This window comes from Ochotona curzoniae, unplaced genomic scaffold (assembly GCF_017591425.1).
Source record: "Ochotona curzoniae isolate NIBS_2020 unplaced genomic scaffold, NIBS_Ocur_1.0 contig_43, whole genome shotgun sequence".
Taxonomy (NCBI): Eukaryota; Metazoa; Chordata; class Mammalia; order Lagomorpha; family Ochotonidae; genus Ochotona; species Ochotona curzoniae.
Genome location: NW_024466218.1, coordinates 19,932,523 through 19,959,397, shown reverse-complemented (window position 1 = coordinate 19,959,397; position 26,875 = coordinate 19,932,523). Strand labels below are relative to the sequence as shown.

Sequence of the window (26,875 nt, the reverse complement as noted above, 5' to 3'; positions counted from 1 at the left end):
TGTATTTTATGGTTTGCTTTGTCTTTAGTAGTATTAGAATTACATTATGTTAGCTTGTTAGTCATTTCTTAACTTGCAAATAACTTTATGAAACCTTAGTTGGCTTTCAGTTAACTTTTTTATGTGGAGTGTAAAAGGTGTTAAGTGAAGCTGGAAATCAGTTATTTAAACTGTGATAGAAGATTGTTTATTTGCTTAAAATTGCAATTAAAATGTTAAAATATGTTATCATTTTGTTAGCCTAAAATACATGTAAGTTTCGATGATTTAAAAAAAACCCCAAATAAATTTCCTAATTTTATTTATTATTTTTAAAAATATTTATTTATTGGAAAGGCAGATGTATAGAGAGGAGGAGAGACAGAGAGGAAGATCTTCCATCTGATGGTTCACTCCCCAAGTGACTGCAATGGCTAGACCTGAGCCAATCTGAAGCCAGGAACTTGTATCTTCTTCCGGGTGCAGGGTCTCAAAGCTTTGGTCCGTCCTCGACTGCTTTCCCCGGCCACAAGCAGGGAGCTGGATTGGAAATGGGGCCTCTGGGATTAGAACTGGTGCCCATATGGGATCTCGGTGGGTGCAATGCGAGAACTTTAGCTGCTAGTCTATCGCACCAGCGCAAAAAATGACTTGGGTCAGCAGTGGGTTGAAGTGCCACCTGTGATGATGCATCTTTTATGAGCACTAGTTTGAGTCCCAGCTGCTGCACTTCTGATTCAACTTCCTGCTAATGCACCTGGGAAGATAGGGAAAGTCACCCAAGTCCTTGGGCATCTGCACTCATGTGGAACCCCAAGGTGGATTTCTGGGCTCCTGGGCTTTGGAATCCTAGCCCTGAGCCCTGGCTGGAGAGTGAAGCAGTGGGTGAAAGATGTCCTCCTTCCCTTCAGCTTCCATCTTTCCCTCCACTTTTCCTCCCTCTTTCTTCTGTATCCCTTCCCCCACCTCCTTCCTTCTTCTTCTTTCATTCTGCCTTTCATATATTTAAAAAGTTTATTTTACTTGAAAATCAGAGTTCGAGATCTTCCATCTGCTGGTTCACTTCCCACATGATAACAAGGGCCAGAGCTGGCCAACCTGAAGCTGAGAGGAAGGAGCTTCCTCTGGAGCTCCCACATAGGTGCAGGGGCCCAAGGACTCAGACCATTTTCCATTGCCCTCCCAGCCATCAGCAGGGAGCTGAATCAGAAGAGGAGCAGCTGGGACATGTAACAGGTGCCCATATGGGGTGCTGATGTCACGGGTAGAGGATTAACCTGTTAAGCCATTGTGCCAGTCCCATTAAATATTTTTTTTAAATGGCTAATATATCTCTTAAAATGCCTATATTTTTGATTCTTAATCAATGTCCTCCTATACTCTGCACTCCCCTGTTTTAGAGCAGAAGTGAAATTAGGGCAGAAGCATATTCCTGGCTTGATGAAGGCTTAAAAAGCTGTAGTCAGATGCTTGACATTGTTGATTCCTTTTACCATTGTATGTAGTAAGACAAAATAGTATGAAATTCATGAAGTTTTTCCATCTTGAACATTTTTTTAAAAGATTTATTTATTTTTTATTACAAAGTCAGATATTCAGAGAGGAGGAGAGACAGAGAGGAAGATCTTCCGTCTGATGATTCACTCCCCAAGTGAGCGTAATGGCCGGTGCTGTGCCGGCCGAAGCCAGGAGCCAGGAACTTCCTCCAGGTTTCCAACATGGGTGCAGGATCCCAAAGCATTGGGCTGTCTTGGACTGCTTTCCCAGGCCACAAGCAGGGAGCTGGATGGGAAGTGGAGCTGCCGGGATTAGAACCAATGCCCATATGGGATCTGGATGCGTTCAAGGCGAGGACTTAAGCCTCTTGGCCACGCTGCCGGGCCCTATTTTTTTTCTTAAGATTTATTTATTTTTTTATTACAAAGATATACAGAGAAGAGAGACAGAGAGGAAGATGATTTCGAACATTTTTGAGGCTGAGGAATGTTTGAAAATTTAGTTGAAAGATCAGAATCACAGTTGCTTGTTTAGGAGAGTCAGATTGAGCATAAGGGGGAAAATTGACTCTGACCATGTAGTCTGTAGTAAAACAGAATTGAAACTCAGTGGGGATGGAATTGTGTAAAGTTAAAAGCAAGGCAGTGTGTGTCCCCAGATGGCGATGTTATATATGTTACACAGTAATGTAGAAATGAAGAATTATTTTTATATTCATAAATTATGAAAGTTTTCCAAAAGTGGTGCTTTGATCATGTAATAAAATTTTTCATCTTCCATCCTTAACAGACAATCAGGAGTATGGTAATCTCAGATGTTTACTTTAGTATTACGGTTTAAAAAACTAGAAACAGGCAATTCTAAACCTTTACCTCCCTAATTCTAATGATAATTAGAAAATTTACCCAGTGCGTTTTTGTATCTCAAATAAGGCTGCTAAAATAAAGGTTTATGGCAATCTCATGGATTGGAAAGTTATAAATACTAGGACAAGCATTTGGCACAGTGGCTACGATGCCTCTTGAGACACTTACAGCGCTACAGAGAGCACAGGTTCAAGTTCCAGCTGCTCCTGATTCTGGCTTTCTGCTCACCCTGGGTGGCAGGAGATGATGGCTGTTGAACTTGTGTCTCAAGAGTTCTCTGGGGAGTCTAGGGTGGAGTCCCCAGTTCCTGGTTCTTGATTTTGGCCTGTCCCTGCCCTAGTTGTTGGGTATATTTGGAGATTGAAAAAGCATATGGGAGATCTCTGTCAAGCCCTTTCACATAAGTTTGTTTTGAAGTTATGAGTATCATAAATAAAAACAAGGGCTTATTAAACAAAATCACAAAAATGTAACTAGGTAAAATTCATGTCAGGCATTCATGGTTGAATAAACTATAAGAAGGCTTATTAATGTAAGATACCACATATATTTAAGAACTTTATAGTAATTTTGATGGCTCCTAAAAGTTTTCAGGTTCAGTTTGTGATTTGTCTGTTTCACTTTTTATCTGGTGCTCTACTCATAGCCTGGGAAAAGCAATGGAAGATGGTACAAATGTTTAGACCCCTGCTACCTATATGGCAGACACCGAAGAAGCTCCTGGCTTCAACCCGGCCTGGTGCTAACTATTGAGGCCATTTGGGGATTGAACCAGCAGATATAATACCTGTTTCTTTGTGTAACCTTGACTTGCAAAAGAAATAAACTTTTAAAAAAAGAAAGTTTCTTGGGCCTGGGATAGTAGCTTAGTGGCTGAAGTCCTCCGTTACACGTGCTAGAATCTCATATCATATGGGCATTGGTTTGTGTCCCAGCTGCTCCACTTCCCATTCAGCTTCCTGCTTGTGGCCTGGGAAAGCAGTTGAGGATGGTCCAAAGTGTTGCAACCCTGCACACGTGTGTGGGAGACCTGGAAGAGGCTCCTGGGTCCGGATTGACTAATCTCTGGCTGTTGGGGCCACTTGGGGAGTGAATCAGTGGATGGAAGATCGATCTCTCCTCAGCTTTCTGTGATAATAACCGTTCTTGGAAACAAAAATAGGTATTTTCTTAATTTTTAAAGTGTACATCTGAAAACATACTGAAGTATGTCCTTCAACATTAGGAATCGGATCATTACTCTGGATACTTATTGATGACCTGAAAAAGCACTGTCATATATAGTTTTTTCCTAATACTTGCATTCATGCATGCAAATATGTTATGTATTTAAGCAGAATTTGCATACAGGTTAATTTTCATCTTATTACAGACATTAATATTTTTGTTTCTCTGAAGTTCATATTTCTGTTAAAGGAATTTCTATTTTCATTTTTTTTTTTTTTTTAGCATTCTTTTTTATGACTTGAAAAAGTATGTTACTTAGAAGTAAAAGTTAGGTACACCCTGCTCAGCTGGTAGAGCGGAGGGCTGTAGAATGGACAAGTAGTAAAAATTTGTATGTGTGCATGTATCCTTAGACAAACAACTTTTTAAATTAAAGTTATATTTTTGTTTTACTGCTAATGGTTTACTTTGGTGTTTGCCTTTCCCATCATGTTTGAGAGGGCCTAGCTAATCAGAGGCTTTGTGTACAGGTGATACATTCTTTTGTGGGGCTTATCTGTTATATACTTCATTGGGGAAAATACCTGCTTGTCCTAGGACCTTTGTATCTTAACGAAACTGATAATTATACCCAGATTAAACAGTGTCTGGCACTTTAGCACCTGATGCCATAGATAGCACTCCCACTTTTCTTGTCCCATTGATATGTTGGTTTCAGAGACAGGAGCTAACCCTGCTAAAATAATAGGCATTAAAGTGATTCCTTGTGTTTTTCCAATCTTCTTGCTCTGTTTACAACTTCATGTAGATCTGTTCTGTCATACTTTACCCTTTCATATGTGGGCTCATTCTGGAAAGATTTTAATTATTTGAGAAGTCATTGAAGTGTACTGTTTACTTCTTCCTGTCTTGTGGAGTATTTCCTGTGGGATCCTCACTGGCAATACAAGTAAATATATTACATTGCCTATTCTTTCTCCAAAGAATATTCAACCCTACCTAAGTCACCTAATTGTCACCTAATTGTGGGGAGCTTTTTATTTTTTTGCCAAGGGCCATTTGGACATTTATAACATTATTCATAGACTATGTAGCACTGTCAACTTAAAAGATGTGCTGTGTTTTGAGTCCTAGCTGTAGTTGCCTTGGCAGGGCTAGACCAAATGATTTTGCAGGCCATATATGACCTTTGGATGTTTCCCACCACTGGATCCCTCAAGCACAAACAGATTCCTGTTTGCCATTTTATAATTTGAGTCTTTAGCCCTCAAATTTCTTTAAAAAGGATTTATTTATTTTTTTATTGCAAAGTCAGATATACAGAGAAGAGAGACAGAGAGGAAGATCGTCCATTCGGTGGTTCACTCTTCAAGTGAGCGCATGAACCGGAGCTGATCCTATCTGAAGCCAAGAGCCAGGAGCTTCTTTTAGGTCTCCCATGTGGGTGTAGGGTCCCAAGACTTTTGGGCCATCATTGACTGCTTTCCCAGGCCACAAGCTTGATGGGAAGCTGAGCTGCCAGGACATGAACCGATGCCCATATGGGAACCCAGTGCATGTAAGACTTTAGCCCCTAGGCTACTGTGCCAGGCCCTGTAGCCCTCAACTTTTAAGTGCAATATATATCTTAAGGGGAGAGGCTCTGATGATTGCCTAAAGTTCTGTGTACTCAGTAAAGTTTCTTTTCCCAGATTGAACACAGTTGCCAGCCGTACCTGAAATCTGTGAGTGACCTTTGGAGAGGAAATGAAAAGACAGTTGTCATTTCACCTGACAAGTGTTCTTTGTTTTGCATTTTAGTTACTCTGAATGTTGCTGCTTTGTTATCATGTTATCTCTGTTGTCTCGGAGCAAGTGTTCTGTCTCATCCTCTCCGCCCAGTAGCTGCAACAGGAGTGTTGCCTTACTATGGCCTGCTGGTATCTTACCTGGAAAGAAAATGGTTTGAAAGTTGCATTGGAAACGTATTTATTCACAGATCCCAAATGAGTAGATTGAAAGTTTAGGAGCTGTTATTCTTGCAGGAATTGCAGAAAGAATTTCTTCCCATAGAGAGGTGTAACTTCCTGTAAGAGGGTACCAATGTTTTCTCTTTCATGCAATTGAAACTGCTCAGTTTAACATGTGAGCACTGAAGTTTGAGCAATAAATAACAGATTTCTTTCCAGAAAAGCCTGGAAAGGGAAAGACCAGCTGGAGCTGCCTCTATATTAGTAAGAATGAAAAAAGATAGGAATGGCCTGCAGTTTCAACTTGGTAGGTCAAAAATGCATGCATTATTCCATGGATTGTATTGCACTGACCTGAGTAAGATAGTGGAGTTTGTTTTTGTTGAAAGGATCAAGAGGCTAAACTTTGGAGGTTCACAGCAATCTTAAAAGGACCAGGCTGAGAAGTTCCTGCTTGAGGAGGTAGCTGCTGTAAGGGGTCTGTGCTTGGGGCCTTTGATTTCTAGGGAACTCACCCCCAAAGTTCTGACAACCAATTGTTGTCCTGTCAGCCCTCAAGATTGCGCTCTCTTTTCTAAAATTCCTCTGCCTGCTGTTCAGAACCTGCAGGGACAATAAAGTAAGCAGCTGGAATGTCATGGAGGAAGTGAAGGAAGTAGAATTTTTTTTCTTAAAATTTGTATTTGGGCCTGATAACTTGTATGTGGAAAACTTTAAGATTTTGTTGATTCAAAGCAGAAAGCAAGCAAGCAGGTTGAGAAGAGCAGTGATCTGAAATGTAGGGAAGGAAGCCTAACAAGTCCAGCTTGTTTCATAAACTTGTCTGCTTCCTTCTTGTGAAAGGTTCCAAATTTAGTGGTTGCTGGGGACAGGAAGAACATATGGGGAGAGTGACTGATGTTACCTGCCTCTGCATGAAGTGTGTGCATTCCAACAAAACAAAACTTCTTTTCTAAACAGAATATTTGACCATGAAACCTTGTAAGTTATCCAACAATGCTTTATATGGAGGTTGTTTTATTTTAAAACTTACATGAGGATTTTCTTCTATTGACATAATTATTTTTTCCTTCAAGTATTTAGTCTTTTGTTTAAGATTTATTTATTTTTAATGCAAAGTCAGATATACAGAGAGGAGGAGAGACAGAACAGAGAGGAAGATCTGTCCGATGATTCACTCCCCAACCGGTCACAATGGCTGGAGTTGAGCCAGTCTGAAGCCAGGAGCCAGGAACTCCTTCTAGGTCTCCCACACATGTGTGCAGGGTCCCAAGGCTTTGAGCCATCCTTGACTGCTTTCCCAGGCCACAAGCAGGGAGCTGGATGGGAAGCGGGGCTGCTGGAATTAGAACTGGCACCCATATGGGATCTTGGCATGTTTAAGGCAAGAACTGCTAGGCCATGGTGCAAGGCCCTTAAGTTAGTCTTTACACTCAAATTCCAGCATTACTTTCAGTTGCACCTTTGGATTATTATGGGAAGCAGTATGAAATTGTCATCCTGAGTCTTTTGTAAAACTATAAATGGTTCAATTAGCGAAGTATGTAGGAAGAGTTATGATTGGCTGTCTCATCCCAGGGTTTTCTTTTTTAAAACATTATACATTTGAATATATATAAGGAGATATAATTTTTTCCAAATTGCCGAGCCAGTTGTGGGTTGGGAGCAATGAAGGAAGATTATTTTTGTGTTGGAAATGATATGAAAGTGCATAGTTGATTCTGAACAAAAATTCATGCAAATTAATTTCTATAACTCAGATGGGCTTTCCTCGTAGTTATTGTATGATGGTTTGTGTACTTTGCATTAACAGCTATAAATAATGCAGAAACACTTACATATTACCTACATGTTTTAACCTTTGTATGTGACAGCACTTGGTGAATTTCCAAGTACTATACAGGCTGACTTCTGTTTTTGTAAATTACTGGTTTCTCAGAACCAGTTTAAAATGCTTTTAAAATGCAATAAAGTATTACAAAAATATATTAAAACTTGAGATCCACAGTCTGATTTTGTATTGTAACTTTTTATTAGAATATTTCATTTTTCATGCATTTCATTTGAAAGAATGGGATGATGTGCTTTTTGTTCCATCACTTAGGAAATCTTATTTAAAAAGTAAAAATAATGTATGTGAAAATGAAACCTGGAAATCTCATCGACTGTATTATTAAAGGAACTGTCTTTGATCCTTGTAATTAGCTATTTTTGTTTTCGTTAAGTTCTTGAAATTTTCCAAGCAACCAATTTTAGGATTGATATTTAAACCCTTTCAGTGGTAAGGAATGTTTGTGGAGGGGGGATAGTCACTTTTTCAGGCTGGTAGTAACCTAGTAGGATCTCATCTTTAAAGGTAGAGGTAAAAAATATTTTTAGTTGCCTGGTTTTTATTTCTGGGTTAAGACGGACTATATTGAAATAGAAAAATATGAGTATCAATTTTATATTTACAGTGAAAATCTGTTTCCTCTATTTTAATTTTGAAGGGCGCTGTCAGTTGATGTACTTGTCCAGAGGGATTGTCTGTCCTATCTATTGTTGTGAAATGTATAGCTTTTCTAATTTTGTACATGGTGTGTGTTTACATATTTTGAGAATTTTGACATGCTATTTTTATAACTTGCCTTTTCAGTACCCTTGTAAGAAGCAGATGCTAGTCTGTAAATGCAGACTTGGTCCCTGCCACTACTTTCTGTGTGTGACTTCAGGCATGTCACTTACCTCGTTGGTCTGATGGGGGTTAGCAGTGCCTAATTTATGACAGTATTGGAGAAGTAAGAGTTAGTTCATGTGTGAGAGCTTAGTACTGTGCCTGGTACATAATATTACTAGATGTGAGTCTGTTGGTGGGTGCGTTGAAAAGTAACGTTGAAGTCTATTATGGAAAAAAACTATGCATAAGTTATAAGATCTTTTGGTACAAAAAGAGACATCTTAAACTGTGTATCTGATGTTTTTGGTTATCTTTGTGTGCAGGATGGACTCTCTACCTTGTGCTTGGTGTTACTTCCACATACACCAGGAGGACAGGGAAATGTTTATTACTCATGATGAGATTTTCTGGGGAGAGCAGTGTAGGCTCTCAAGTTAGTCCACAAATGGTTGAGTTAGTGATGGTGGACTGGCTTGCATTTTGTGGTGCGTAGGGATAGAGGTTGGGGTAACAGCTCATGTATTGGTGCTTGTTACTGATGTGTACCAGGTTTGGAATCCTCCTAGCAGCAGAGCAGGCAGGTCTGGGCATTCTCTTCTGCTTGTGCAGATTTGAGACAGGACAGAGAATAAATGTGAAACTTGAAATCTACCAGCAGTTAAATTAGTTACTCTTCAGCTATTAAACTCAAATGGAATATATAAAATTATACTTATGTGCATCAAATTGATGAAATAGAAATTATCATGATTAAGATGTATCCCGACTAGGTAATATTGGTTTATATGTTTCAAAAATCAGTCATTGTAAGTCATTGAATTAACAAGAGGAAAGCCAGAAGACCATTTCACTTCATCAGAAGCATTGGGAAAAATCCTTCATGTGTTCATGTTAAACACTTTTAGCAAAGAAGAAAGATAGTAAAAATGTAGGAGAATTCCTTGGGCTGATCAAGGACTGTTTAAGAAAAGCTGACAACTAAGTATAGTTTTGATCTTGAGATGTTGTATTTTAATAGTAGGAGCATGTGTGTGGCATTCTAGGCCACTGAATTTGTAGATGAAGATCAGATCAATGATCACCCATGGGAAAGCAGCGGGGTGGACTGAGAAAGGTTCATGAGTGATGATCTCATTAGTGTTGAAAATTACTCAAATTAACATATCTGATGACACTCAAGATGATAGATACCTTTAAGATTTGTGTTTCACTCTGTAAATTTTACCTTTTAAAAAATGAACCCCATGACCTGGAGCAGTGTGGCCCAACAGCTAAAGTTCTCACCTTAAACGTGCCAGGATCTCATTTAGGTGCCAGTTCTAATTCCAGCAGCCCCGCTTCCCATCCAGCTCCCTGCTTGTGGCCTGGGAAAGCAGTCAAGGATGGCTCAAAGCCTTGGGACCCTGCACACATGTGTGGGAGACCTAGAAGGAGTTCCTGGCTCCTGGCTTCAGACTGGCTCAACTCCAGCCATTGTGACCGGTTGGGGAGTGAATCATTGGACAGATCTTCCTCTCTGTTCTGTCTCTCCTCCTCTCTGTATAACTGACTTTGCAATAAGAATAAATAAATCTTAAACATGCATGCTAGTGTTTTTTTTTTTTAAGTGTCTAGATTTAATATGTCTGCAACTTAATTTTTAAAAATTTGTTTATTGGAAAGGCGGGCTTACAGAGAGGAGGGGGGAGATGGGAAGTTCTTTCATTTGCTGGTTCACTCCCCAAATGCCGCAACAGGTAAAACTGCTCCTGTGCATAGCCAGGAGCTTGGAGCCTCTTCCAATTCTTCCACATGGGTGCTGGATCCCAAGTCTTTGGGTTAACCTCAGGTTGTAAGCACTGAGCTGGATGGGAAAAGAAGCAGCCTGGACACAAACTGGCACGCGTTTGGGTTGCTAGTCCTTGTGGGTGAAGGATTAGTTAGTTGAGCCATAGCACCCACTTCCTGCAACTTTATTTATTTTTAATTCTTTTTTTTTTGAAAGGTAGATATACAGTGAGATGGAGATACAGCCAGAAAGATCTTCCATCTGCTGGTTAACTCCCCAGGTAGCCACAACACAATGATCAGAATGAGCCAGTTCAAAGGCAGGAGCTTCTTCTGGATCACTCTCACAGGTGCAGGGTCCCAAGGCCTTGGAGCATCCTCTACTGCTTTTTTCAGGCCACTAGAAGTGGAGTACCCAGGATGCCAAACTGGTGCCCATTTGGAGAGCTGGTAGACTCAAGGCAAGGATTTAGGCATGATGCTATTGTATGGGGCCTGCAACTTTATTTTAAAGTAACTCAAAACAGATAGTTTAATACTGGAAGCTTAGATGGATAAATACAGACTATAGAGGAAACATGTTAATTATAGAATCTATCTTAATATATGTGGGTGCTTGTTCTATCATTTTTTTAGTTCAATGGATGGCTTAAATGTTTCATAATACAAAATAGAGTATGGAATACATATTTATTAAGGTGTCAAAGAAGTTGGAATACATACTGCCGCAGTCCAGCTCCTGCTGAGTTCGGAACTCGTGAAGGGTGTGTGGATGAGGTGCAAAGAGGAAAGAAAGACCACTAGGATTTCATGATCATAAGGACAATGCTTGAAAGCTGTCCGCTTTATTTATACAAAATCAGTCAAACTCTGGCTCAAACTTTTTACGTCATGGTCAAGTGGGTATTTCTAAGGATAATTCTGCCATTTGTTTTACCTAAAAACAATAGAAGTTCCTGCTACAATTCTTATTCTACAACTCAGTCTTGTATCAGAAAAGGGGAACCTAAAGACTGAGGAAAGAATGAAACCCTAAATACAGGTCCTTTGATTAGTATAAGGGGAGAAATGTATCACAAACAAAAGGAGAACCTAAAGATCAAGGAACGAATGAAACCCTAAATATAGGTCCCTTGATTAGCATAATGTCAATGGGGACAGCCAAGACAGTAGGAATAATAGAAGGCCCTTTTGCAAGACGTTATTATTGACATTAACCTTCAAGCTCACATTGAGTAAAAAAGCCAACTCCACAGTAGCAAACAGTGTCTTAATGGATTAGAGTTCTTCCGCAGGGTAGTCCAGTGTCCATGCAAAGGAAGGTGGAGCTGCAGGTGGCTGGGCCCTGCCATACAGCGGGAAATTCCTTGCGGCCTTGCCTGCAGTGGAACAATACTCTTCACACCTTTGCGTCCCCCCATATCCACTGCATGGACCCTAACAACATACTTGAAAGTGATTAGATGCTTCTGAGGTTGTTCCTCAAAATGTTTAGTTCCTGTAAAAGAATAAGCATCAGCTGTATTAAGTGTTCCTCAAACTTTCATAATATGTTGTTAAGAGTTCTTTCATAGGAATATTTAATATTCATTGAAAAAAGTTACTCCTGCATCTCTGGATATATTTGAATATATTTTCATTGTGTGGTTGATTAGGAGAAATCAGTGTTAAAATATGAGGGCACCTCAAAATGTTCATGGAGAATCTTTTTGTGGAAAAAAAATTTGAAAAAAATGAAAACCAATCTTAAAAAACTGTACAGAAGATGCACACTATTAAAAAACTGTGAATTTCCAGTCGTTTTTGCACTAAATAGTTACCTTTTAATTCCAGTTTTTTGTGTGTACTTTTTGAAACACTTTCATATTTTTAAGAATCCTTTTTATGTCTTATATAAAATTAGGTAAACTAAGAAGCGTACCAGCAGTGAGTTCCAGTGATTGGGGTCCAGGGATGCTCTGTTCACTTTTGTATCTTGGAATGAAAGCTGACATCTAAGATGCATATTTGATGACTAAGTTTGCTTTTGAATGACTTTGGTTAATATTTCATTGCAACAGAGTGAAGACTTTAGTAAGTGAAAGACTCTATTCTTTAGATTTAATTATGCAGAAACCCATACTTGGAATTTTAAAATTTTCTATGAACTTAATTTTTTTAAAATTATTTTTTAAATTGTTTGAAATGTGGAGACATAGAGACACAGATTTTCTTTCTGCTTGTTTATTCCTTGAATGGTTTGCAGTAGCCTGGAGTGGCTGGACATTACCAAAGGGATATATGATTATCTTATGTGGTTTCAGGGATGCAAGCACTTGAGCCATCATCTATTTCATCCCACAATTCATTGAAACAGGAAGCTGAAATCAGAAGCAGAACCCAAGCTTGAACCCAGGGCCAGGCGCCATGGTTCACTGGCTAAATCCTCAACTTGCACTTGCTGGGATCCCATATGGGCACTGGCTTGTGTCTCTGTTGTTTCCTGCTTGTGTCCTGTGAAAGCAGCAGAGGATGGCCCAAAGTCTTGGGACCCTGAACCCACATGGGAGACCCATAAGAAACTCCTGGCTCCTGGCTTTGCTCTGGCCATTGAGGCCACTGGGGAGTGAGCTGGGACAGAAAATCCTTCTGTATCTTTCTCTGTAAATCTGCTTTTTCAATAAAACTAAATGAGTCTTTTGTTAAAAAAGAAAAAAATTTATTAAAAAAGACCTATAATCAATCATCTAGTAAATATTTGTAATTAATAGATACAGTTGATACAAGTGAGTCACAAAGTACCTTGATTGTTGGTCACAGTATATCAGGTTAGTGGAAGCAGACTGGTGGCAGAGCCTCCATTAATTAGAAAATTTTATCAGAAGAATGAACAGGCCTCAGGCTTGCCACTTACTGATTTTCTTCCATAGCAACGCCCAACATGAACCTCAAGGAATGTAGAGTGGGAAGCACAAAACTGTGCTTGTAAGGCAAGATTGACCTGCATTTAATTCTGTGGCACTATTTTTTGTGTGTGTGTTTTTAATTTAGGTAAACAATACATTAAGAAATTGTGATTTTGTGTCTTGCATGTTCATACATTCTTGGAAAAGCTGTCTTCCCAGTCCCCCTCCCTATCTGAGGTCACTGCATGCGGATGGAAGCAGATGTTTGTGCTTGTCCTTTTCGAGTGGAGTACAGTATCTGTGTACTGCTGTGCACTTGCCTTTTCACTTATGTGATACTTTAGGATCTTTGCATATCAGTTCACATACAGGGCAGCTGCTGCTTCATGTTTAAATTACCATATGAATATTATTTCCAAGGACTACTTAAAAGGCAGAGTTGCAGAGAGAGCTCACTCCCTAAAAGACCACAGTGGCCACTTCTGAGCCCTGCCAAAGCCAGAAGCCTTGAACTCCATCCACGTTTCCCACATGGGTTACAGGAGCCTGGGACAACTGTCCATCTTCTGTTGCTTTCCCTGGAGTATCAGCCGAAAGCTGTGTGTTGTAAGTGGGGCAGTGAGGACTCCTTTAACCTTTTTGACACCAATCCTGTGAATTTTTGTTAGTATTCTTACTCTGGTTTTCCTTCTTTGTTTGGATGTTCCTCTATTTTTTATTCCCTCTTTGTTTAAAATTTTCATGTGTATAAACTGTGTACAATCTGATCTCAATTGGACAAATGTATATAAGGGTACTTTAAAAGCTTGCGAAAAATGGATTAAAAGCTAAGTTTATTTTGATGCAAAATTTTTGAAATCCATACTTTTAAGTGAACTGTTCAGGTTCATAGAAAATGCATATTATGAAAAACGTGTGAATTTCAGATTTTTACAGAAAGATAAACTTGCTTTTAATTTTTTACTTTTAAAAGTTGCCCTTATCTAAGTTGGTCAAGCTATACAACTTTGCAATTTTCATAATCTGTCCCAGGAGTAACTACTCTGAAATTATTTTTTCTGTCTTGCCTGTTATAGAAATCCTTGTATAATAGATTCATTCAGTATCTAGTCTGTTGTGTTCAGTTGCATTTGATCAACAAAATATTTCTGAGATTTGTCCAAATATCTGTCAATGATTTTAGCTGAAATCTTTCGCATTTCCACACACATTGGAGCAGTTTGTTAAATGCTACAAAAAATACTTCATTGAAATCCTAAGTATAGTAAACGTGGCGACAAAAAGACCATATTTATTAAGGATTTACAGAAAATATTTTGATGTTAGTGATCTAGTCTTTGAATGTCACGTATCCTTATATACTTAAATTTTAAAAATATTTCAGCGAGGTTTTTGGTAGTTAATGTATGTTTCTTACACATTGAATTTTTTTCTTGTCTGATGTTTTATCACAAATAATATTTGAACTTTCAATTTTCATAATGTTTGCCAGTTACAGTTTCTGCAGTAACAACTCCCATTGTTTCTGATAATTGTTATTCATTTGTTTATACTAACATCTGTAACAGAAATAACTGGATTTTTACAAATCCTTATAGTCTATAACATTGTGAAACTTACTAATGAGTTCCAGGATTTGCTTCATAGATTTCATGGAAACTGTTTTGACTTTTTTGTTTGTTTGTTTCATTTAACTAGAATCACTATTTCATTTTAAGAGTCAGGTCGGATCCGTATATTATTTTGTCGGTATATTTTTGTTACAATACTTTGTGATTTTCTTCTTAAACATTTATTTTTATTACAAAGTCAGATACACAGAGAGGAGGAGAGACAGAGAGGAAGATCTTCTGTCTGATGATTCACTTCCCAAGTGAGTGCAACGGCTGGTGCTATGCCAATCCAAAGCCAGGAGCCAAGAACCACCTCCAGGTCTCCCATACAGGTGCAGGGTCCCAAAGCATTGGGTAGTGCTCAACTGTCCTCCCAGGCCACAAGCAGGGAGCTGGATGGGAAGTGGAACTGCCAGGATTAGAACTGATGCCCATATGGGATCCCAGCGCATTCAAAGCGAGGACTTTAGCCGCTAGGCCATGCCGCTGGGCCCAGCTGTTTTGACTTTGACCCATAAGGAGCAGTTGGACTTTTCTGCCTGCCTCAACATTTTATCTATTTTTCTTGCTGTGTTTTATTGGCAGTCACCTTCAATATAATGTTGATTAGAATTTTTGTGGTTGTTTATTCACATTAAATTATTAGGCATTTCCTTTTTTTTGTGGAAACATTTCACTTGAAAAATTGATTTGTTTCATTCTGTTACTTGGTGATTATTATTTTAAATATCTTATGATTCTTTTTTTTTTAAGATTTATTTATTTATTGGAAAGTCAGGTACACAGAGAGGAAGAGAGAGGAAGATCTTCCTTCCGATGATTCACTCCCCAAGTGAGCGCAACAGCCAATGCTATGCCAATCCAAAGCCAGGATCCAGGAACTTCTTCCGGGTATCCCACAAGGGTGCAGGGTCCCAAGGCTTTGGGACATCCTGGACTGCTTTCCCAGGCCACAAGCAGGGAGCTGGATGGGAAGTGGAGCTGCTGGGATTAGAACCGGCGCCCATATGGGATCCCGGGGCTTGTTCAAGGCGAGGACTTTAGCTGCAAGGCCACGCCGCCGGGCCCATATTTTATGATTTATTACGTGATTTCTTCTTTGACACAAAGGTTTAGAATTGTGTTGTTTATTCTCGTCTTGAGACTTCTGGCTTCATTCCTTTTTGACTGGAAAATATAATTACAGGAACGTTTTTACAAACCATTGACTATTTGTCCCAAGCATGTGGTTTAATTTTTAATGTTCTGTTTCTACTTTTGAGAAGAATCTGGTGTGTTAGGTCATGGTGATTGATATACTGTCCACCTCTTCTGTGATAACAGTGTAGATTTGTGGGTGTGTTTGTGGCCTGGCCCAAGAACTACTGAGGTTATGATGTGCATTGGAGATTGTTCATTTCTTACTTTAAATCTCTTATGTTTTGCATCGTCTATTTTGAAGATGTATTGCTAGATGGTGACAGGATTTATAATACCTTTTGAGGAGTCAGTCTTGTGAAGGTAGTCTTGAAGTGTTACTTCTGTATCAGCTGATTTATTTAATGCTTGCATGGACTCTTTCCATTCTCAACGTTTTTATCTTATTTTTATTTATTTGAAAAATATGTATTTTGCGTTTATTCTGACAAATCTTTTCATTGTACTAGATGGAGTATGTGTTGTGTTGTGCTGTATTTAAAACTAGTATTTTAATAATTGTATTTAGGTCTATCATTTCATTTTTTCTATCACCATCTGATTTTTTTTCTTGGCATTAACTATTTTAATTAATTCTAAATATTCATTTTAAAATTATAATCTTGTATGCATTTTATTCACCATCCTTAACTTTGTATGGTTGTTTGTTAAATGCCTTTTTGTTTATACTATTGTACTACTGTTTTAATACTACTATTTTATGTTTTTCCTATATTCTGTCATTTTCCTTTTACAGAAATTGAGAGAGGAAAATAATATTGTATTTTACACTTAACTGTATTTTAGAAGTTTTATCTGTTTTATTCTGAAAAACTTGCTTTTTTTCTGTGCAGAGTCTACTAGGAACATAGTCTTTTAGTTTGGCTTACTTGAATGTGGTCAGCTGTTCCATTCAGCTTCTTTTAAGAAGGTTATTTTTGTTGGTGTAGACATCTGGGTTGAGAGATTTCTCTTGCAGCACTTTGATTTCTTTAAAGATGCTGTTCCATTGTTCCTTGAATTCCACTGTTTTTGATGAGAAATTGTTGTTTACATATGGTGGGTTGTCCTGTTGTGGCTGCTGGTCAAGATTATCTGCACAGGCAGAGGTTCAAGTCAGTAAAAACAGTTTTTTTCAGTGACTACTGCTTTGGGACAAAGGGCTGGGATCAGTTCTGACTCAAGCAGAGGCACAAAGTTGAAAATGGTGGATCACTGAGTGGGAATAGCAGTTACTCAGATAGTCAAACCTGGGGAGTGGGACTCGGCACGGTCACTGAAGTTTGCTGAAGTAAGACTTCTGTTCCCACAGACTGGGAGATGGAGCCCCTTTTTTTCCTGTGGTGGTTGAATTGCAGAGGAATGACTTTCAGGTTTCTGTGATAAAGATTCCTTTGGTTTTAGGAGATGCATATGAGAGAATACATCAAGAAGCTTGTGGAATTTTGTAGACCCCTTTTAATCTCAGAAGATAACATTGTAAGCTTTTTAAATAACTGGAAAGAGAGGTCAGTGTCCTCTTCAGATGTTGGATGGAACAGATGGTATGTTGTGTTTTGGCAGCCGTAAGCTTTTTGAGATAGGAACTGCTAGGGAACCAAGACATCCCTGAGATGCTGCTGTTGGCTGCCAGAAGTCATGCTGAAGTTTGTCAGGTCTCTGAGTGGAGGTGTTTGGAAGGAGTTCAATCCAGGAGGTTTGGCATTTCTCAATATTTAAACAGTTTTCTTGTATTTATTAGTTTGATGGTGATATCTAAATGAGAGTTTCTGTAATTGTGGTATTTAAACTCGACTTATTGCATCTGTAGGTTTAGTTTGTTGCTGAAGTTGAAAGTGTTTCAGCTATTATTTCTTTTTTTTTTTTTTCTTTTTTGCTTTCTGCCTTCTGCTTCTGTTTCTGAAGCTGCACATGTTGGTGTGACTGTTCATTTGGCTGCTCGCTCTTTAATTTCAGTTCTTCTGATGAGATAATTTCTTTTAACCCATCTTCAAATCTGTCCTCTCTATCGTCAGGTTGTGTGTATGTGTGTATGTGTGTTTAATTGAATTTTGTAATTTTAGTTCTAGGATTTGTTTAATTTGCTTTTATAGTTTCTGTTACTGAGCTAAAATTTTCCATCTGTTCATTAAGTCCATGAGCATATTCATAATAGTTACTTTGAAATCCCTGTCTCTGTTTTCTTTGGGATCTGTTTTATTTTGTTTGTTTCATTTTGGCTAGGGGTAATGTTCTGCCCCCCTTTTTAAAAACATTTTTAGTAAGTGGATTGTATACTAAATATTTGAAATTAGACATAGCAGAGACTCTAAGTGCTGTTGTCTTTCTTACCAGACTGTTGATTTTTTTCTAGTAGATAGTTTTGAGTGGCCTCAGTCCAGACTTTCCCTTCATAGGCGATAGCAAAATTGCAATTCTTTCAACTTTTGAAATGCTTTCAACTTTTAGCATGCCCGCAACGGTCTGCACATGTGTAATTTAGGTCTTAGGAAGGTGGGTTGGCCATGTGGGAGAACAGGAAGAAGTTCTTGGCTCCTGGTTTCACCCTGACCCATCCCTGGCTGTTGTGGCCATCTGGGGAATAAGCTAGTCCATACAGGCTCAGTCTCGTGCTCTCTGGCTTTGTGTATGTGTATGAGTAAATAAATCTTTAAAAATAAAAAAGGTGGCAGATGGTATTCAGATTTGTATTTTGATACCCCCCACCTCTTGTGGATTCCTTCTTTAAAGAATGTCTCTTCCATTTCCAACCTCTCAGCAGCCCCAACTCTGTCCTGTTGTCACCTGTTGCCTAGCTCACTAGAACTGTAGTCTTGGTCCTGAGACAAAACACACAGACTCCTCTGGTGCAGTTCTCTCTTCCACACAGATCCGTGTCCCTTCAGCTATTTTAATCCACTTTTGATCTGTTTACAGATAGGTAATGAATATGCCTTGTTAAGGGGTCATTGTTATCTGAAAGAAAATAAGCTTTGATTGATACTACTTTTTGAGGTTACTGGAAGCAGGAGCTCATTTTGTATGTGCATTCTTTTGCTGACTGCATACTATTTTTTTAAAAATTTGTTTAGTTTGTTAACTTGTTTTCCACAATACATTTTTGTAGGTATAGGAATTCATCCCTCCCCATTTGTCCCTCCTGTTAGTTTCTTCTGTGTTATCACAATAGTATATAGTTCCTTAGTAAAAGTTGGAAGTTGAATTTTCTGACATTTAAATGTATCGTGGCATGATACGTACAGGCAAAAGTAGTAAGCCTAGTATCATATTTTAGAGCTATAGTTAAAAGTTTCATTGGGAGTCTTTCTCTTACTTGGCAATAGATATACATACTACATAGTACCTTTACTTCCCAGTATGCTAATTTCTGTTGTGCGGTGTATGTATGTTAATATGTGTAAGTTTTTTGTTTGCATATATATGTTTACTTTGTGTATTGGTTGGTGGTTATATCAGAGAGAACACTTGATGTTTGCTCTTTTGGGACTAGCTTACTTTACTGAGTGTAATGGTTTCCAGCTGGGACCATTTTGTTGTAGATGGCAAGATTTTATTCCTCTTTGTGGCTTAGTAGTAGTCCATTGAGTAGATGTAGTACTGTTCTTTATTCATTCCTCAGTTGGCAGGCATCTAGGTTGACTCTGTTTTCACTATTGTGAATTGTGCTGCTGCAAAAATGGGATTTCAGGTCATTCTCTACAATGCAGATTGTATTTCCTTTGGATATATTCCCAAGAATGGGATGGCTGGGTCATATGGTAGGCCAATATGTAATTTTCTGAGTACTCACCATACTAACTTCCAAAATGGTCATACTAGTTTACATTCTCATCAACAATGGAACTGGATGCTTTCCCCCCCCATATTGTCGCTGCAATTACTGTTGCTGGTTTCCATATGTAGACCATTTTCATCTCTGGAGTTAAGTGGAAGTGCATTGTAATTTTAATATGCATTTCTCTATCAGCTCCAGAACATTTTTTTGTACTGCTTTAATTATTGAAAATGTATAATTGTTTCAGTATCTGGTATGGCTGGCTAGTCTCTCTTGGTCAGGCTTTCCCTGATCATACTATTTTGGTTGTTATATGTTGAATAGTCTTCTCTGGATCTTCTAACAATTTTGTTATTTTTTATTGTGACTGCATGAAATGTATAAATTTGGTGGAACAAATATCTGATATTGCCGTGGAGTTTTTTTCTTTGATCATTGTATTTACTTTATAATTTAAAAATGTGTTTTTTGTTTTGACTCATTTTAAATTCTGTTGTAGATACTTTGTGTTCTCAAGAATATTTTTAGCATAAACAAAGATTTTTCTAGCTAGAAGCAACTTTGTATTTCTAAATAAACCTTCCAGTGTTGGGAGGAGGTATTTATAACATATGGAGAACCTGTATCGGAATTTGGCTCAGTCAGGAAGGAGTCCAGGCCGGCCTGCCACTGCATTGATCCCATGTTCCTGACAACAACTGTTCTGAGTTCTGGCAAAGCTCATACAGCAAAGCACTGAAACTCTAAATGTCTGTTTTTGTTTCTGGATTTTGTGTAACTTGAAGGAAAAGTTCTTTCTAATATTTTAAAACAGTGTATTGATTTATACTTCTGTCAAATGTCCCTTCATAAGATTAGAATTTAGTTAATTCTGTTATACCTTAAAATTTACCATGCAATATCCAGTGTTTTTATTTAAATAGAAAAAACTATTTATGTCAGGGATTTTTAATCAGCTTTTTTATTTTTTAAAGAAAGTTGAAAATATATTTTGGGCCTTTCTCGGACTCTTGTAGACTGCTAACAAGGCAAGAGAGTTGTAAAATGTTTTGAGATCTGAGGAAATGTATGGACATGCTGTTTGCTTTTTCTCTTTAATTCCCAGTTACTGTGGCTCCAGCGCAGGCCTAGCATTTCCGTGCAGCTCAGTGGCTGCGTGAGAAGCCTCGCCAGCGGACTCCAAGATTGTGCTGGCTCTTCGGGTTAGCCATCAGCCCACCAGCCTTGTATATATTTGGAATTGGATCAGTTTATTTTCAGAAGGTGTTTTTTGAAATATACTTTCCTCCATGCATGAAATTTTGATGGTTTATAGTATGAAAAGTGGAATGAAGTTTTGGGAATTTTCTTTGGACTGATTTAAAAAGCACAACTTTAAGAGAGATACTAGTCAGAAGTTTCATTCGCTGACAGCACTATAATCCCTTTCATATCCCACAATTGAGAAGTGACTTTAAAATTAAGCAGTGGCAGGGAAGAAGGGAGAATAACATCTAGGTTGTTCATGTTTTGGAAAGAGTGTGGGAGAAAAACTTCTAAGTTTTAGTAGAATGACTTAAAAATCTTTATGGTTATTGTTTTTTTCAGTGAGACTGAATATGTAAGTGTCAGCCAAATGGAGAATCCTCATTGTGGAGGTGTGTCCATTTCAGTTAGAATTTTCCTGTATTAAAGATACCAGTAGACAAAAATCTGGATTAAAAAATGAGGAGTTATTAATGAAGCTAATGCCATCTGTGTCGAAAAGTAGAAGATATTGGGAAGGGCTTAATAGTTATGATTTCATTAAGCTAGAGAGCATTGATGTTCACATTTTAAAAACATAATCATAACTTATCTGGAGTCATGTTCATTTTATTGGCTTCCTTCATATAGAAAATATAATGAACACTGAATGTGAAAAGTGAAGCAGTGTATATTTTCTGGGTGAAGGAAGTATTCTGTACATTCTCCATGTTTTACATCATGGTATTTTGAATAACCATGCTTCCATGTTCACATCAATTTTTTGTTTTTTCAATTTATGCACAGCACTTGCTCTGAAATTTGGGGACTGAGTACACCAAATACGATAGATCAGTGGGATACAACAGGCCTTTACAGCTTCTCTGAACAAACCAGGTGAATATTCTGCCCTCTGTGGAATCTAGACCTTTTGTGGGAGGGGGGTGTTTTGGAAGACCTATACTGGGTGGCTTAGTGTAATTTTGCATAGGATGTTTCCTTAATGTAAAATAAGGCATAGCATTTAAAATATCTGCTTGCCAGTATTACAAATATAATGTTTCAGCTGATGTTTTGATCAATGCAGTTCTGGTTTTTAATCTTCTTTAACTTAGTTAATCCCATAAATAATAAGAATTTTGATAACTATATACTCATTTTAGGTTGAGATTAGATTATAATCTGTTGGCACAATTTTAAAGCAGATGACAGATTTTTGCTAAATACCTTGTTATCGTCTAAATCTCATCTTTATACTACTAATACATAGTTATTTACTGAACCCCTTATGTCACAGTTAACAGGCTTACTCATTTCATGTTCTTTTAAAGTCGCTTCATTCTCTTTTGAGTATATTGGTATATGTTCATTTCATCTCATTCATCACCATCTGCATTTATTTGTGAACTATGAATATATATGCCTGAGTTATCTGAATAATCCCAAGTGGGTACTTTAGTCTGAGTGAATTATTAGCACATCATTGTTGATATTTATCATTCTTCACACCTGTTTTTTTGACTGTTCAGTCACTTAAAGAATGAATGCCCTTAGAAATATCTCTAAATTCAATTCTGAATTACTAGATACAGAGGTTGACAAAGTTTTTCAAGTACAACCATATGATACTTTTTCAATACTCAGTTTTCCCCAAGTAGTTAGCCTTTCATTGGCATTTGAGTCATTTATGTAGCTTATTTGTAAGAAACATCTTGTTAGTGCTGCTGTTTACTTTTTTTTTATAAGAGATTAAAGAGTAAATTTTTTCCTCCCGATTGTCACTAAAACTAAATGGCTGTCATATCTTTCTTTATGCTCTCATTGTACTAATTGAGCTCATTTGACTATATCCATTTCTTCTGTTAAAGTTCCCTGGTTTTTTCCCTTTGCTTTCCATTAGGTCTCTTGATGGTCGTCTTCAGGTGTCTCATCGAAAAGGATTGCCACATGTTATATATTGCCGGTTGTGGCGCTGGCCTGACCTTCACAGTCATCATGAACTCAAGGCAATTGAAAACTGCGAATATGCTTTTAATCTTAAAAAGGATGAAGTATGTGTAAACCCTTACCACTATCAGAGAGTTGAGACACCAGGTAGGACAATGGCAGGGATTTTTCTTGCTTTGAAATTAAGTACCTAAGTTTAAGATATTCAGGTACTCTTATGACCCAAGGAAATTTAGTGTAAGATTCCAATGAATTACTTTATTCAGCATATTTTTTGGCAGTAGTTAAGGATGCTTTTTTTTTTTTTTTAAGATCTGTTTTTTAAATCAGAAAGGCAGATTTATAGAACAAGGTCTTCCATCCACTGTCTCACTCCCTAAATGTCTCACTCCACATTGGCTGGAGGTGAGCCAATTTGAAGCTATGAGCCAAAACTGCTTCTCCCACATGGGTACAGGGTCCAAGGCTTTGGGCCATTCCCTGCTGCTCTCCCAGACCATAAGCGTGCAGCTGGATGGGAAATGGAGCAGCTGGGACACAAACTGGTGCCCACATGGTATGTTGGTGCATGCAGACAAAGGGTTAGCTAACTGAGCCATTGGCATGGGCCCAGGATGCTTTTTTTTCCCCAAAAGTTTTTACATGTAAAAACATACTGTGTAGGGAATGGTCCATCAGTTTCACAGGATAATGTGGAATATGACATCAGAGTCATGTCCAGGAGCAGGTACCAGCTCTCTTGGAAAGTGATCTGATGCAGCTCTATTGTGCTCTAAGCAGTTTACTGTTCTCTCTGCTTTCAGAAGTATTCAGTGACATTGTAGTAAAACTCATAGCATTACTGTTTAGTTAGCTTTTTGCTTGCAACTTTGAAACATGGCTGCCTTTTTAGAAAATTTCCTGATTTCATAAATAAGGACACATCTCTCCTTAGTTTTCCCAGTGGGGATTTATGAACTTCTGTTGTATTTTTACACTACCAGTCATTTTGACTATAAACCCATGAGTTAAATTTAAAGTTGGAAAGTTATATGGTGAACTACAAGCTAATACAGAAAAACCTTCATCAGATTTGTCAGTTTCTTGGTTGCTGGTATAATGTCAGATAGATGGATGCTAACTTTGAAAACTAGGTTGAATAAAGTTCCCTATGCCTTTGCTCTTTGCATTGACTTAGATTTGTTTAACCCTTTCAGTTCTGCCTCCCGTATTAGTTCCACGGCACACGGAGATCCTGACAGAACTTCCTCCTCTGGATGACTATACCCACTCCATTCCAGAAAATACTAACTTCCCTGCAGGAATTGAGCCACAGAGTAATTACATCCCAGGTATTGTTGCCATCTTACTTTTCTGAAACTTGGATTAACACACATTTTACTTGTACATGTTCAAGTATTAGTAAATTGTGAGTTTGTTTTCTAAAAATTGTCAAGATTTTACATAGAAAATTTGATTTTTTTGGGTAATCATATATATATGGGTATATATGTGTATATATATTCACACACACGTTTAATCAGTTTATTGGGAGAAAATATTTATATTTTATTTTCTTTTGCAGTGACTTTAATCAAAATAGTGTAAGGCACAGAGAAGAAAAGCTGTTAGTAAGCTTTTGGTTGTTGGAGCTGGGAGATGCAGAGTGTGAGGAAAATCAGTGGAAAAGGAAAAAATCTGGCATGCTTTACCTTAAGTCATTTGGTAATGTTTGAGAAAAATGTAGTATGTTTTGTAGGAGATATGGTGTTTGATTCTGTAGATGCAGCAACACTCAGAAGAAAAACAGAAAAGCACTCTGTTTCAGTTAGGTTCATCTGGACCTCTGACTCAGTGACAAATGGAATTTCAAAGACATGGTTTTCCAGTTGCACCAGTGATATTCCACCATGTGGTACATGTTTAGATTTTAATATTGTTTAGGAGAGCAGTGAATATTTTGTTACTTTCTGTGAGTGTTTCTCTTTTTTTCTTTATCACCGTTAAAATCAGGATACCTGGATGAGGGGGAAGCTATTATGATGAAACTTCAGGGTTTTCTGTCTGTTCTGTTCCATTCTTTTTTTATTATTATTATTTCTTGCAAGTAAAAACTTAAGAATTTAAATTTAAAAACTTTTAAATTTAAAGAGTTTCATATATACAGAAAATTTACTTCAATGTATCCTTAACTGAAAACCCTGATTGTGCATTAGAAAAATGTTAAATGCAAGGGAAAGCTGTATGTTTTGTTAGTTTCAAATAGCTAGTTTTACAGATGGGAAATGGCTTCTTCTATGTTTCTTTGATTACTGTTTTAAGAGAATTTAAAGGCTGCTTCTTTTGATTGCTAGCAGATAGAGACTTTAGGAGGACTTGGAAGGAAAGAGGCAAGAATGAGGGATGCAGTTAGATGGGCTGGAATGAGGGGGAAGCTGGGCTGTGAAGTAGGACATTGAGTGGCAGCATCTAGCCTTTGCTTAATAAACTTGCTTTGAAATGTACTTGGAGGATGGGGGATCAGTGCGGGAGGTATTCGTAGGTCTTTGCTGTGAAATTTTTACTAAACAAACCTGGGGTCTGCGCCATGGCATAGCGGGCAAAGCCTCTGTCTGAGGCACCAGCATGCCATGTGGGCACCAGATCCTGTTCTGGCTGCTCTGCTACACAGATCCAGCATTCTGCTGATGGCCTCGAAATCAGTGGAGCAAGGCTTAGTTCGTTGGGACTCTGTACCCACTTGAAGACATGGAAGAAGCTCCTGGGTCCTGGCTTTGGATTGGCGCACTAGTCACTAGTGGCCATTTGAGAAGTAAACCAGAGATGGAAGATCTCTGTCTCTGTCTTCTCTCTGTAACTCTGCCTTTCAAATAGAAAAATAAATATTTTAAAAATATTTAACTTAGGTCTTAAACTTAGGTGTTACAAATACCCAGTGATTATTTGGAAGGATGTTAGTAAGAATATTGAGTGACTTTCACTTGTAAAGATATTTTAATTCATGTTCTCTTTTTAGTTTCTATATTTAATTTGGGTATTTTGTAAAGTAGAAAGTTCGAAGTAGCTTACACTAGTTTGCTTTTCTTGATAATAGTGCTTTATCTAGCTCCAAGTGACAGAAAAACCAGAAGATTCTTGTTTAGTCTACCTGAAAAAGAATTTAGTATTTTTTCTAATGTGCTAAATCATCTTAATAATAATGCAAATAAACATAGAAATTCAATGAAAAAGATATTTTAAAGTTCAGTATTTTCCTATTTAGACCTTCTGAAACATTGGTGGTTAAACTGGTGAAACTTAGGTATGCTTAGTTTATCTAGTTTTCCCTTTAAGGTGTAATAAGTATTATTCTTACTTTTATGTTCAGTATTGTTAGGGTATATGAAAATATTTTATTCTTAGAATTTTAGTGTTAAAAATTTGATCATACCAACAATTAGATGAAAAAAGTTTGACAGTTGGCCCAGCGCCATGGTTTAGTAGGCTGAGCCTCGGGCTGCAGAGCTAATAGCTCATGTGGACCGTGAGTTTGGATTCCAGCAGCTCCGTCTGATCCTGTGGCCAAGTGTGTGGAGACTTCTTTCCCTTTGTATATCCTTCTCATTAATTCTGCTTTTCAAATAAAATAAACAAAAAACAAAGTTGATAATTAAAAGTATTTATATGATATTTGAGACACTGTAAAGAATTAATGAAGGAGAGCCTTAGCCCATATTTTCCTTTTCCCGTTACAGAATATTATAAAGTTTACGTTAGGAATGTGTTTCCATCATCTTCTAATGCTTAAAATAGCTTAGCAATGTCAATGTGAAACTGCTCAAAATTTTGAATTTACTTTTCCTCATTGAAAATAACAGTGAAATTGTGTAAATGTTATTATTTTCTATGAATCATGATACCTCTTTAGATATAAACATTTTATTCAAAAATATGTTGGTTATGGGTTATTTGAATTTTACTTTTTATTTTCAGAGGCTGTTAACCTCTGTTTCATGATGGCTCTTGTCTATTTGGGTTCAATTTTTCTGCCTTAGCCTCTTAGAATCTACTTGTTAAAAATTCCTGGAGAAATGCAATTTGTGATTAGGGTTAAGGCTGGATCAGTCCTAAACCATATATTGTATGTTGCCCTACTGAGCATAGTACATATTGTAAGTGTTGCTACTTTTGTAATCCTGAGTCATATGTGTATTTGTCCTTTATCTTCTCAGATATGGTTCATGATGTTGATTAGTTTAAACAAATACGCAAAATGACATTATCTGGTCTTTGAGGCCTACTGATTCAGAACTGAAACATCTTTGCAATTATTTTTATGGCTCTTTGCAAGCATGACAGACATAGAGAGGGAGAGCTGTGTGTGTGTTCATGATACACATATATGTGTATATATTT

At 37.7% G+C, this 26,875-nt stretch overlaps 1 protein-coding gene across 2 annotated transcripts in view; it reads left to right on the top strand.

The window, feature by feature from the left end:
- The window catches only part of SMAD2 (SMAD family member 2), a 78,480-nt gene that overhangs the window by 24,652 nt on the left and 26,953 nt on the right, over positions 1-26,875 (top strand). The window contains exons 3-5 of one of the 2 annotated variants that reach the window (XM_040984980.1): positions 21,362-21,451; positions 22,455-22,648; positions 23,698-23,832. In XM_040984980.1, the coding sequence (XP_040840914.1) occupies positions 21,362-21,451; positions 22,455-22,648; positions 23,698-23,832 (419 nt within the window). The remainder of the gene's footprint in view (positions 1-21,361; positions 21,452-22,454; positions 22,649-23,697; positions 23,833-26,875) is intronic. The other variant, XM_040984981.1, reaches the window with a different exon arrangement.